Consider the following 13,947-nt stretch of genomic DNA (forward strand, 5'->3'; position numbering starts at 1 on the left):
ATTAAAAATTGTATAAAATATAGCTAAGAAATTATTTTGGCTTCATTATTACTTAATCAAGCATTTTTGTTGGATTTACTCTAAATAATACTATATATAGTTAACTGAGTTAACACTGCCAACCATTATGGAAGCGCTAAGAAAAGTATAACTCGAAACATTAGAGATGCATGGAGTATCAAATTAAGCAAGCAAGGTAAAACACATATGTTTCTCATGGGTATATATAAATAGACTATTTAACACTATATATCTAATATTGTGGCCTTAATTACTTTGCCTGTGACACGTGGATATGTGACATATATACATGCAGGAAAAATAGCAGCCAGCCTTAATTATATAACTTTCAAACTTCACTCCCATTTCTCTTTCTGTTTCTTGGTGCAACTTTGTGGTCCTAAGGATGATGCACATAAATGAGCAAAATTGCATTTCACTTTGACTTTCTTGAATTCCTCTCTCTTTCCCCATATATATTTAAGGACATTTTTATGGATGCAGTTGACATCTGGTCACCCTTATCGTCTAAAGCTTTAATTGGCAGTGTCACATGTCTAATTTAGGTGCAACTAAAACTGACCATTCCCATACGGGCCATACTCAAGTAATAGAGATCGTTGTTTCTCTCAAGTGATATCATAAACAGTAAAGAGATCAGAGCTCAACTTCGTACGCAGCATTTAAGAGCCCCCGGAAGATAAGATAAAATAAGGTCAACCAATCTTCCTTTTGTTGTGCGCTTTACATGACATACTACGGCTCTATTTATTTTTTATTTATTTTTTCTATTTTTTAAATTTTTATTTTAAATTTTTAGTTTTTACGATGTAGTTATTTAAGAGCAAATAGCAAAATATAAAATGATACGTAATACTTTTTATAGTGCCTAATTTTAAACCCCCTAACCAGGGACGGATCCAGGATCCCAAACTTGGGGGGTCATCATCAGATCAAGTTTAGCGCCGCGAAGCGGCGGCAAAATCTTTTAGGGACCAAACATGTGGCCGGCTCTGGTGGTGAGGGCTGGATTAGTGGGTTGGGTTTGTGTGGTGTGGGTTTTGGGAAGTTTAATTCAATCAAATATTTAAATATATTAATTAAATATAACAATCATTAGTTATATTTTTGAATCTTAAATCTAAAAAAAAAGGATTTTAGTCTATACCCACAACCCCACAACCGTACGAGTAATAGGCCACAACACATATATGGTTTTAGTTAAAATGGGCTGCTGTATTAGCCCATCCCAATTCCCATTTGTTTTCCTTTTCAACTAGGCCTACCCACGTAGCCTTAAGTCAGCAAGATTCAGGCAATCATCACCATCACTAGCCTCTCACTCTTGTTTTATGTTCTCTCGCTCTGTTTCAACTCTCAGCTCTCACTCTCTCTCACTACTCATCAAGCATCCAAATCATCGCCACTCACCAGCTCTCACTCTAAGAAGGAAGAAGGCTAGCTATTGAAACTGTTTTGAACCAGTTCGATTGGGGCGGCTTCTCTTAGCTTGAGAAAAGTGAGGCCGTGAGGGTCGCCGTCCAAACACTCGGGGGGTCGCCGTCCAAAGAGATGGCATGTTATGGGCTTCTCAGCTGGCTACTGGGGGGTCAGACGACCCCCCACCTTTGTATGTGGATCCGTCCCTGCCCCTAACTATATACAAAATTTGTTTAAACCCCCACTAATTTAAAAACTCTTTTAAAATCCCCTAATACTTACAATTCCCTTTTTAACACCTACAACATAATACCAAATTGACCTTAACATACTCGCACCAAGACCCACCCACCCACTATTTTAATTCAGTAAAAAGTAAACATTTGGCTTCAAAGGGGATTCGAACCCAAGACACAAAGGTTTCAAGAGATTACCTAAACTCCTTACCACCTGGACCGAAGACTTTGATGTGCCAAGATAGGTATTTAATGATATTTATACACATTTTAAAAGATAAGAAATCTTTCTTATTTCTATTTTAATTTTAAAAATTGTGTGATTATTTTTTTATTGCTAATTTAGTGTAATTTTTTTGTTTCAAATTTAGTTTAATTAATTTTTTATTGCAAATTTAATGTAACTATTTTTTATTGCAAATTAGTGTAATTAATTTTTTATTGAAAATTAGTGTAACTATTTTTTGCTCGTGCTTGACTTGGGTTTGAGTCACCTTTAATTGTGTGCAAATTATTATAATTTTTTTCACATATAAAGGCATGTAATATAGTGGTGTGATCGATTCAGTTTCAGTGTAATCGATTTCGTTTCAGTGTGAGATTCAGTTTCAGTGTGATCGATTCAGTTTCAGTGTGATCGATTCAGTCTCAGTATGATCGATTCAGTTTCAGTGTGATTGATTCAATCTCAATGTGATCGATTCAATCTCAATGTGATCGATTCCGTTTCAGTGTGATCAATTCAATGTCAGTGTGGTCGATTCAGTTTCAGTGTGCTTGATTCAATCTCAGTGTGATCGATTCCGTTTCAGTGTAAGATTCAGTTTCAATGTGATTGATTCAGTTTCATTGTGATCAATCCAATTTCATTATTATTGATTATGATATGTGTGAATTTGAAATTTGGGAAAATGAAAATGTTGAAATTTTAAAAATCGTAATTGTTTTGTAACAAGCTTGTATCTTGTATGTTCGGCCTTTTCGTTTTGTTTCTTTGTTTTTTGTTCTGAATTTTAGTTTTAGGTTTTATTGGGCTTATGAGATTTAATTGCATGTTATTGTTTAGTAATTGTGTACAATCTCTATTATAAATATATGATAGTATATAGACTTTTTTTATTGTAATTATTTAATATTTGTTAAACTCTATAAATTAAACTAATCCTTTATTTTTACAACTTGTTGTGTAGTTGGGTTGGTTGGGAGTTGTATGTTTATTCCACTTGTCTTGTGTTCGATTCTCCATAGCTGCTTTATTTTCTTTAGTTAATTTTTACTGCAATGTAGGCTATGTAGCATGTGGGCCAGGATGGAGAAGTAACGCATGGGCTAGTGAGCAGCGCATGGACCATGTTTTCATATTGATCAGAGATTTAGGGGGCGGCAACTAAGATTAAACCCCGGGTTTTGAATAACTCTACTACTAATTGGGGGTTATTAATTATTTACTACACTTTTTATATGTAAGTGGAATAATATAAACTGTTGTATTTAAATTACATAGTTATGATTTAAACAAACCAAAACAAGAAAAATAGGGAATCAAAATCCAATACTAGTACTCGACTTAATTTACTCATTGAAGTTTGGCTCAATGCCTCATGATTAGCTTAACGATAGATTGTCTTATTTAAAAAATTATTATAAAAGTTCATTTTATTTTAACTAATAGTATGAAAAAAATATAAAAAATTAGGATTAAATGCTAAATATTAATAGTTTTTCAGTAAAGCAGTAAGACACTAATTTTTTTTAGTTTAGGTACTAATCTAGAGTAAGACATTTTGGATTAGGTCACAAATCAATTTATTATACAGTTGTGACTGTCGAACAGTTACAGTTGTAATTGTCGAACAGTCACAGTTGTAACTGTTTAAAATTTATAGAAAATCAAAATTTTTAAGGGTTTCATACTTTTAATTTAGGTTTGGGGGATGAAGTCCTATAATCCAAAGACTAAACATTAAAGTTTAAGCCTTGCAAATATTGAAAAAACAACAAATCAATAAAAAAGTTATGACTGTTAGACAGTCACAACTCGATATAACCATGTTTTTTAAAATTGGTACATAAACTGAAATTTAGTACCTAAAGTGAAATGACATAAATATTTTGGTAGTTAAAATGAAAAAACATTACAATTTGGTACCTAAAGTCAATGGACCTAAAAAAATATCATGCACTTATTATACCAATTTTCTTAAATGCACTTATTATGCCAATTTTCTTAAATGTTATATTAATGTTAGAGAAACTGAACAATTTTCTTAAATGTTATATTAATGTTATACAAATTAAAAAATTCATCAACTTTTTATATTTCCTTTACAGATCTTTTTGTTTCAAACCAGTTTTTTATGCACTAAATCAATTATTTATGGATTTAATTTGTGTTCAAGAATTAATTTAAAGTAATAAGAGTAGAGTAAGTGCATGTATTAATGCAAATGTAATAGTATTTTATTCTTGGGAAAGAGTACGGATAGAATAGAGGATGATTAATTTAAGGTCCCCTTTTGTCTTGCTCAAGAGGCAAGAGGCGTTTTTGCAGCTATCCTAGCTTTGGCTTCTTTCTTTCTTTGTTAATAAAAGCGCACATTGGTTCTTGATCGCTAACTCTATGCCAGTCACACTCTCGTACGGTCAAACTCCTCCAGGAGCCCCGTACAGTACACGTTCTTTATGCATTGCTTCTACACGTGCTCTCTCTCTCTCTCTCTCTCTCTCTCTCTCTCCAAGACATTAGACATGAATGAATGAGCTGGAGGGAGATTCCGTGTGTGGGTTTTGAGCTGTAATTGAAAGCCCCTCCTCTCCTCTTTCTTGCTCTCTTCCTTTCCCAAACCAAAGAGCTGCCTATAAATAATACTCCTACTTCATTTGTTTTCTTCACACACAACTTATTCACTTCCTTCCACCCTTTCATATGAATTAGCTTCCATCTTTCTGCAGCTGCTTATTTACTGGTTTATTGGTTACTACTTGTACTCACACAAGTACTATCCATTTACCAAACAACACAATCAATATTATTACACATGGAAATATTCAACGTTGCCTCCATGTTTTGCATATTTGCTTTTGTGTTTTTCTTCCTCTTTCCCATCCTTTCCTTCATCACCAAACTCTTCACTTCCAATCGCAGCAAAATCCCACTCCCACCGGGTTCATTGGGTTGGCCATACATCGGAGAGACCTTCCAACTCTACTCTAAAAACCCAAATGTCTTCTTTGCCTCAAAAATAAAAAGGTAGGTATTTGACTAGTTGATATATAATTCCCCCTGCTTAATTTGCTTACTCAATTGATGGGGTTCAATGATTTTGATACAGGTTTGGGTCTATCTTCAAGACCCACATCTTGGGTTGTCCTTGCGTGATGATTTCGAACCCCGAAGCCGCAAAATTCGTGCTTGTGACAAGAGCTCATCTGTTCAAGCCCACTTTTCCTGCAAGCAAAGAGAGGATGTTGGGCAAACAAGCCATCTTCTTCCACCAAGGAGACTACCATGCCAAATTGAGGAAGCTCGTCCTCCGCGCCTTCATGCCCGAAGCCATCAGAAACATTGTTCCCGACATTGAATCCATTGTCAAGGACACTCTCCACTCTTGGGAGGACCGCTATATCAACACCTTCCAAGAAATGAAAATTGTGAGCCTCTCTCTCTCTCTCGAACTCACTTTTCGATTCACAGTACAAAATAGGAGAAAAACTTATTTATGACATGGATATGAGTTAAAGATGGAGAAATTGTCATGTAACGTCATTATATTATTAAATTGAGATATCAAATTACCTGTATTTTTGTTCTAAAAAATTTTCTTTCAACAACTTGTACATAAAAAAACAAAACAGAAACAGAGCAAAAACAGAGCTATTGGGGAATTGGGCTATTGGGAATTTTGTATATATGGTTGATAATCGGGCCAATTGTTGTTGCAGTTTACATTCAATGTTGCACTGCTTTCGATATTGGGAAAGGATGAAATACTGTACAGAGAGGATCTGAAGCGGTGCTACTACATTCTTGAGAAGGGGTACAATTCAATGCCCATTAATCTTCCGGGTACCCTCTTCCACAAATCCATGAAAGCCAGAAAGGAGCTGGCTCAGATCTTGGCCAAAATTCTCTCAATCCGAAGGCAAACCAACCACATCAACAACGACCTCCTCGGATCTTTCATGGGCGACAACCAAGGACTCACCGACGACCAAATTGCCGACAACGTTATCGGTGTCATCTTCGCCGCCCGCGACACAACTGCCAGCGTTTTGACTTGGATTCTCAAGTACCTCGCCAACAACCCAACTGTTCTTCAAGCCGTCACTGTAAGAATTCACTTCACTTCAATCCAATCCAATTCATTCTCACTCCTCCTATCTATTAATTAACAAGATTGAACTTAATTATTGTTGTCATATATATATACAGGAAGAGCAAGAAGCCATATTGAGGATAAAAGAAGAGAAGGCTCTCACTTGGGCAGATACCAAGAAGATGCCAATGACTTCAAGGGTTATTCAGGAGACACTTAGAGTTGCTTCCATTTTATCTTTTACTTTCAGGGAGGCTGTAGAAGATGTTGAATATGAAGGTAAGTTCTGGATATTTCTTTTTTTTTTGAAGAAAACATGCTCATCGTATTTGACTTGAGTTAACAGTTTTACTAATTAAAATCTGTTCAAAATTATTTTTCAGGTTATCTAATACCGAAAGGGTGGAAAGTTTTACCACTATTCAGAAACATTCACCACAGCCCAGACATCTTTCCCGACCCTGAGAAGTTTGATCCCTCTAGATTTGAGGTGAATATTGATTTACAATAATCCTAGTTATTCTATTTTTTTTTAATATTTGTATTCTATTTGATATGTCATTATTTTACTGAAAAAATATGTTTTTTTTTTTAGTTTTATTTTTTAATTTTTAATGTCCAATATATAAATATCATGTAAGATAATATGAAATTGTGGTATAAAAATATAATAAGTGTAGCTTTCCTGGTTGATTTATACGTTCATTCGAATTGGATGGTCGATACCAAGTATATTAATCATGCTGTTTTAACGCGTTGACAGGTAGCTCCAAAACCCAATACGTACATGCCATTTGGCAACGGGACCCACTCATGTCCTGGGAATGAATTAGCCAAGTTGGAGATTTTGGTCCTTTTACACCATCTAACAACAAAGTACAGGTGGGTACTTCACTTGACTCGAGTATCCATTCGATATTATAATTACCTTTCCGAGTTTTGAAGGGTGGGAAAAGTGGCAGCTAGCTGCATGCAGCATAGTAAAGGCTGCAGAGGTCATCAGTTTCTAAAAATAGAATGTTAATGTTGTTAAGGAGTATCTGCTGACATGTGTACTTGTTGATATTATGCAGGTGGTCTATCGTTGGTGAACAGAATGGCATTCAGTATGGCCCTTTTGCTCTTCCCCAGAACGGTCTGCCCATCAGATTATCTCCTAAAAAGGCATCATCATAATACCCAAAAATCAACTCCCAACTTCAGACACTTCATTTCGATCTACATCATATATGCAGAGAGAGATAAAGAAGAGAGAGAATGAGAATTGGTACTGTCTCATACCAATTAATTAGAGAGAAAGTTGAAAGCCAAGTGTACAGAAGAGTCTTCATACCAAAACAGGATATGAAAACCATATCATGTTTTATTTTTTTTTTTATTTTTTTGGCGAGAGATGATGAGGAGGAGAAAAATCCCTCAGTGAATGAGAGAAATGTATTTTAGTAGCTAGCTAGGATTATACTAAATAATTTTTCATTTCTTAATAACTGTAAAGAGCCGCAAGGCAGAAATTAATTAAGGTGATTCAGTGAATGAAATTTTGTATTATTTGTGAAGCTGTGCATTATTTGAAGTTTTAGCCACGCATTTTCTCCATAATTCACTAGCTACTAGCTTAAACAGAATGATGGATCAAATATACTCATAGCACATTGACTAATTGATTCTGCATCATCGGATAAGTTGTATAAAATTGAGTGAACAGTTTGGTTGAGATGCATGTCATTGGTACGTGTTTACACCCTATTCTTGCAAAAGAGACACGTCAGCCAAAAATTAAAATCCAAGACTTGGATGGGCCGCTTTTAGAGGTGCTCCTGTGACAATAATATGAAGGGTGACGGGTCAAATGGGAAGAGTGTGGTGTTCATTTGGTGAAGAGTGGTTTTTCGGGTTGCGCAAGTAGAAGGGTAATTTTGTAATTTGAAAGTTTTGAGGTCTTTCGGTTGGAATTTGATAAATCTAAAAATACCGATAAACTCAGGAGGTCGAAATGAGTCCAACGCAACTGACAAATTGTTATTCGGAGTTTGGATGAATTTATTATGAGCCATTATGACTCCTCGTGCATGGTGTTAGGTTCTCCACCACTCCGAAGCCATCACCTATGGGGCGTTAAGCGAGTTACTCTAGGAACTTTTGGAGACCTAGGAGGCGAGCATATGACTTCTGAAGGGCTGTCATGTGTCTCTATGGGACAGGAGGTCCTACAGATAGTACAAACGAGTGGGAGAGCTTGTATTGCGCTGTGCGAGGGGAGACGATCGAGGCTACATGAGAAATGTTATTTGCTTATGATGTTTTATCTCAAGTGCAAGGTTGTCAAGTTTTAGTATGAAATTGGAAGTGATGAGGTTGTCGTACCCAAAGGATTGGATTGAGACTTCAACACAAGTTAAATTGATTTTAGGGTTATTAAAAACTAGAAAACAAGCTACCATGTACAAACTAGCCCCCGGCTAGCATGGTAATATGTGCAAGTGAGTAGTGTTTTGGTTTGTTATGGTTTGATTGAGAAAGAAATACAAATTTCAAAAATTTAAAGACAAGGCAAGCTTAACTACAAATTAAAGTTTGATGATGATCGATATGAGATTTGGGGTTGTTAGGGGGTTTATCATAACCGGCCTTTCCATGTAATAATAACACATTAAGTGATTATGTCAAATTAGATGTATCGGATTTCCTTCTAAACCTCAACCAAGCTAAATTAGCGCACATCCACATTCATGCACTACTACAAAAATCTTGATATACATCACTAGCCTGTTATCAGTTTTTAAAAAAACTGATATTATAAAAACTGTTACATCATTTTTTTTTCGGACGATATATAAACTAAATAACACATTACCAACATTTTGTATTTGATATATATTGTAACACATGGTAGGTTAAGAGGAGTTAAAAAATGATATTTAAAGGATGTGCTTATGTCATAGGTTGACCTATAAAAAAAAAGCGCTAAGTTAATTTCCCACCAACTCAACAAAATTTTTGGTTAAACTCTACGTCACACACCCGACTTTCCCAAGTCTAACTCTGTAACTCACTCTCACTTCAGACACACTCAGAAGAAGACGAACCCTGCCGTCAAAGCTTGATGTTATCCCTGTCGTTGGCTCGATCTATCTCGGCTGGGCGCACATGACGTGAAAGCTAGATCATTGATCATCGGGAGTTTATGGTTTCGACGCCCACTAGATTTTTCCCAAAAGGTATGGTTAGGGCTTCATATGCACGCAGCTTAGGGCTTCGTTTCGTCTAGCTGGATCTTTTTCTCCCTTCTCTTTTGCTCCATTTACTAAGATTAGGGTTTGATGTTTTATTAATTTGAGTTTTTTTTTTTTTTTTTTCATTTGGGTTGTTTCTAAAATCATCTGGCTTTTTCTTCATATATGTGGGGGATTTTATCAAATTAAGTTGGGTTCTTCTTCATATATGTGAAAATTCATAAAGTTTAGATTTGTAATTTTCAGGGGTTTATTCAATGCAATATTCGTTCATCTGGGTAGTTTTTGATTGATTTTGATATCACTATGTGTAAGGATTAATTAACTTTACATGTTAATACAAATAGAACAATATTTCTAAGGGTTTTGACTGATTGAAGCTGTGTATGATGTTACAGAGATTTAGAGGGAGAAGGTACAAAGTGCAGTCGTAGCTGCCTAATTCCATTGCTTAAGATCTGCTATATTTTATATATGGTTATAATAATTATGCATGCTTGAGATCTGTTTACATATGCTTGGCTCTCTATACACTTCTTAATATATGATGCTCGAAATTGGTAGCTTGTTTATTCATTATATCAAGATAATTATATAACCAAGTAGTGTTATATTAAGAAGTGATTTTGTCTTATTTGAATGACATTAGAGCTGAAAGTAGAGAATGCATAATCTGTTTTAATGATAGGGGAATAATTGAGTGGATATATGTATCCTTTTAAATAAGTTTGATGCAAATTACATGTTTACAATGAAATGTATGTGTGCATTGGTGATGACAATTTATGATTAGTTGATGTAATTTTGAGAATTTGTGCTTGAAATTGCAAATTACTTTGCATGTTTGATAACCTGTTTGTAAAGAGTGTCACTATAGGGGCAATAGGGTTAGTCTGTTTAATAAGTTGAAGTTTTATTTCTTAGGAGCTGCATGGTTTCTCTTATAATTTAAATTTATGTTTCCTTGTATGAAGTTGATAACTGTTAGATCAATGGATAAATCATGGGTGGTTGCTGATAGAAGGAGTGTGGAGTATGAGGTGGGAGTCGAAAATATCTTGAGTTTTGCCTTACGGAATGTTACCAATCCTAATTACATACATTGTCCTTATGAGAAATGTATGAACTTGAAAAAGTATACTGTTAGGGTGATAAGGGAGCATCTCTACTTTAATGGTTTCGATCAGAAGTATAAAAATTGGATATGGCACGGTGAACCATCTGCTTGTGCAAGTGGAACCACAAATACTGATGCAGAAAATGGTTTATTTGAAGGTGAAACTGTAGATATGTGTGAAGGGGCGTTTGACAATTTCTAAAATGATCTGGATGGGTTTAGGACTTTTGTTGAGGAGGGCGATAGACCATTATATGCTAGGTGTGATAAGTACAACAAGTTATTAGCTTTGGTTAAGTTGTTCAATTTGAAGGCGAGACATGGGTTGAGTGACATTGGGTTCTCTGATTTATTGGTTGCTTTTGCTGATATGCTTCCAAAGGGTAATGTGCTACCATTATCAATGTATGAGTCAAAAAAGACACTGGCAGCTTTAGGGATGAAGTATGAAAAGATACATGCGTGCCCAAACGATTGTTTATTGTATGAGAATGAGTATGTAGATGATACTAGCTGCCCCAAGTGTGAGTGCTCTAGGTGGAAGGTAAACAAGGAAGGAATTGAGAAGGAAAGGGTGCTAGCAAAAGTAATGTGGTACTTCTCCCCTATTCCAAGGTTTAAACGAATGTTTAAATCTTGTGAGACACCAAAGAACCTAACTTAGCATGCTGATCATAGAGTGACAACATGATGCGTCATCCAACCGATAGTCTATCTTGGAAGTTGGTTGACCATAAGTGGCCAGAATTTGCAAGTGAGCCTAGAAATCTTAGGCTTGCACTTTCGGCTGATGGGATCAATCCACATGGTCCCAATCTAGCCGATATAGCTGTTGGCTCGTCATTTTAGTCACTTATATCCTTCCTCCTTGGCTGTGCATGTAGATTCTTACCACGACACCACCCATACAGGAAACAAGCAGTTGCCTTTAATAACAAGAAGGAAGATCGTGATGCTCCTATACCTTTAAGTGGAGAAGAGGTCTTAGAAAAGGTGGCTGGACTGAATTGTAACTTTAGGGAAAAAAAAACATGCAAGCAACAACTTGCCTTACTCCATATTGAAAAAAAAGATAAATATTCTTTCATCTTGAATATTAGAAGTCTTTACATGTTCGGCATTGTCTTGATGTTATGCACATTGAGAAGAACGTATGTAAGAGTATTATTGGAACTCTACTAAACATTCTAGGTAAGACAAAGGATGGAGTGGCTGCCCGTTTAGACCTTGTGGAAAAGAGAGTCAGACTTGATTTGGCACCACAAGTTGGCACTAAAAAAATATTCTTGCTTGCTGCCCCATATACAATGTCTAAGGATGAAAAAAGATCATTTTGCACGTCTTTGTTTGGTATGAAGGTAACAAAAGGTTACTCTTCGAATGTTAGAAACTTAGTATCCACGCAAGAGTTGAAAATCTTTGGTCTTAAGTCCCATGATTGCCACACTTTGATGCAACAATTGCTACCAATCGCCATACGTTCGATGCTGCCCAAGCATGTGAGGTATGCGATAACAAAGTTGTGCTTATTATTTAATGCTCTTTGCAATAAAGTGGTTGATGTTGAGAGTTTGGATAAAGAAAAAGCCGAACTGGTGAAGAATTTGTGTTTGTTGGATAAGGTTTTCCCACCTTCGTTCTTCGATATAATTGTTCACTTAACCATGCACCTTATTAGAGAGGTTCGCTTGTGAGGTTCAGTGTATTATAGATGGATGGATCCATTTGAAAGAGGCATGAATGTGTTAAACGGTTATGTAAGGAATCGTACTAGGCTGAAGGGAAGTATAGCTGAAAGTTATATTGGCGAGGAAGCTGTGGAGTTTTGCAGTGAGTATTTATCCCATTGTAATGCAATTGGAATTCCTACTCGGCCATTGGGAGTTCCAAACATGAGCAGACCTATTTCTGGAGGCCGGGTAAGGTACGTTTCGTGCCTCGCGATGAGTGGGAGCAAGTACACCTATTAGTCTTAGAGAATTCCGCTGAAATTGATCCCTATGCCAAGTAAGTTTATCTAATTCTTACTTTAACATATTAATTTATCATGATGGTGAATGAATTGCATCTGCTTATACCTTATTTTTGAAAATTCAGTTTGCAGATTACATAAGGTACAGTTGTATGAATTTTATTCAAGCAACAAAAAGAGTGAAAAATGGCTTCTTGAAGAGCACAACCAGAAATTTATCTATTGGTTACAAAAGCACAAACTTTTGTAATAGCTTTAATTATTTAAACTTTATGGATGTAGGTGGTAGCTGAGATAAATCATTAGGTGAGGGAGATAACACCCTCTTTGAGGCTACTGGCCTAAGGGCCACCCATAAGTGTGATCAAATACTAGGGTTACAAGATTGGGGGCTTCCATTATCACACAAAGGCGCGTGATAATGTGCTTGCTATCCAAAACAGTGCGGTAAGCTTGGTGGAAAAGACGATGCAGGTGGCGAGCGCAAATGACAAGAACCTTATCTACACGGACATGTGTTTTTATTGGGTTATCCAAGAAATTTAGGAACTTGACTATAACGAGTTTAGGGTTCCATTGTTCAAGTGTGACTGGGTAGAAAATAATAAGGGCATAAAAAATGATGAATTGGGGTTTCTTTTGGTTAACCTTAGTAGGATAGGTCATAAGAGAGACGTGTTTGCTTTAGCTTCCCAAGTGATACAAGTTTTCTATGTAGATGACCCATCTGACAGTAGATGGTCAATAGTTCTTGCAGTCTCAAACAGAGATTGTATTTATTGTGCTAGTGAAGATGAGTTGTGGATTGTGAAGCCTTTATTAGTGGTATTCCACCTATTGAAGATTTTGATGATATAATGGGCGAGGATGAGAACACTTATAAGAGAGAAAATTGTGAGAGCATCTGGATAACTCTTTCAAAGAAAAAAAAAATTAGGATGTTTTGTTTTTCAAGTGAGATTGATTTGTAATGTTGAACATTTTAATTAATATGATTGGTTATTTTAATTGCATTGTAGACTCACATTTTAATATTTATAGATTGCCATGTTTGATTACTTAATTTGCTAAGTGTTTGAGAATGATGGTTAAATTAGTGTTAGGGATTTGTGATGGCTACCCCAAGAAAGAAATCTGCAACTTCTAAGGCCAAGGGGACAACAACACTGAAGACTACACCAAAATGTGTGGTCAATAATTTCCCAGCATCAAAGATTAAGAAAGCAATGGTTGCACTTAAGGTCAAGAAATCCAAGGTTACCTCTAGTTCAAAGGCAACTGTTACTTCTAATGGAGACAACAAAGTTTCTAAGGGTGTTACCAAGCTGCACAGTGTGATTGTCAAGAAAACATTAGGCATGAAGTTGAAGGTGGAGTATGACAGATTTGGCACGCCAATTGGAGACACACGCCTGACTTTGGCTTCTTACATTGGGCTTCCTACATTAAAAGTACAAACAAAATCATAATAGGAAATATAGATGAAAGTAAGAGGAAATGAAAACATACTAGATGGTGAAACCAAGCCTCCTAGGTGGTGTCACTCCTCCAAGGATGCTCAAGATGGTTTTTTGATTCCCATGCTCCAAGCTCCACTATTCTATGGTACGTGATGGAGGTGATTTTTGGCTAT

General features: G+C 36.0%; 2 protein-coding genes across 2 annotated transcripts; both read left to right on the forward strand.

Annotated features, from left to right (window-relative positions):
- The first annotated feature begins 4,590 nt into the window (after positions 1 to 4,590).
- On the forward strand, positions 4,591 to 7,540 carry CYP707A1 (cytochrome P450, family 707, subfamily A, polypeptide 1). The gene is made up of 7 exons (XM_086256064.1): positions 4,591 to 4,926; positions 5,009 to 5,327; positions 5,619 to 6,005; positions 6,109 to 6,271; positions 6,376 to 6,482; positions 6,756 to 6,874; positions 7,066 to 7,540. Exons 1-7 carry the CDS (start codon positions 4,715 to 4,717, stop codon positions 7,166 to 7,168), a joined length of 1,410 nt encoding a protein of 469 aa, XP_086112190.1. The 5' UTR covers positions 4,591 to 4,714; the 3' UTR covers positions 7,169 to 7,540.
- A 2,677-nt stretch (positions 7,541 to 10,217) lies between these two features.
- LOC147273139 (uncharacterized) lies at positions 10,218 to 12,603 on the forward strand. Its single transcript, XM_086256802.1, has 6 exons — positions 10,218 to 10,508; positions 10,656 to 10,957; positions 11,227 to 11,351; positions 11,534 to 12,032; positions 12,117 to 12,266; positions 12,597 to 12,603. Exons 1-6 carry the CDS (start codon positions 10,218 to 10,220, stop codon positions 12,601 to 12,603), a joined length of 1,374 nt encoding a protein of 457 aa, XP_086112928.1.
- Positions 12,604 to 13,947: the final 1,344 nt, after the last annotated feature.

The sequence above is a fragment of the Dryas octopetala genome, chromosome 9 (genome assembly GCF_963921425.1).
Source record: "Dryas octopetala chromosome 9, drDryOcto1.1, whole genome shotgun sequence".
NCBI lineage: Eukaryota > Viridiplantae > Streptophyta > Magnoliopsida > Rosales > Rosaceae > Dryas > Dryas octopetala.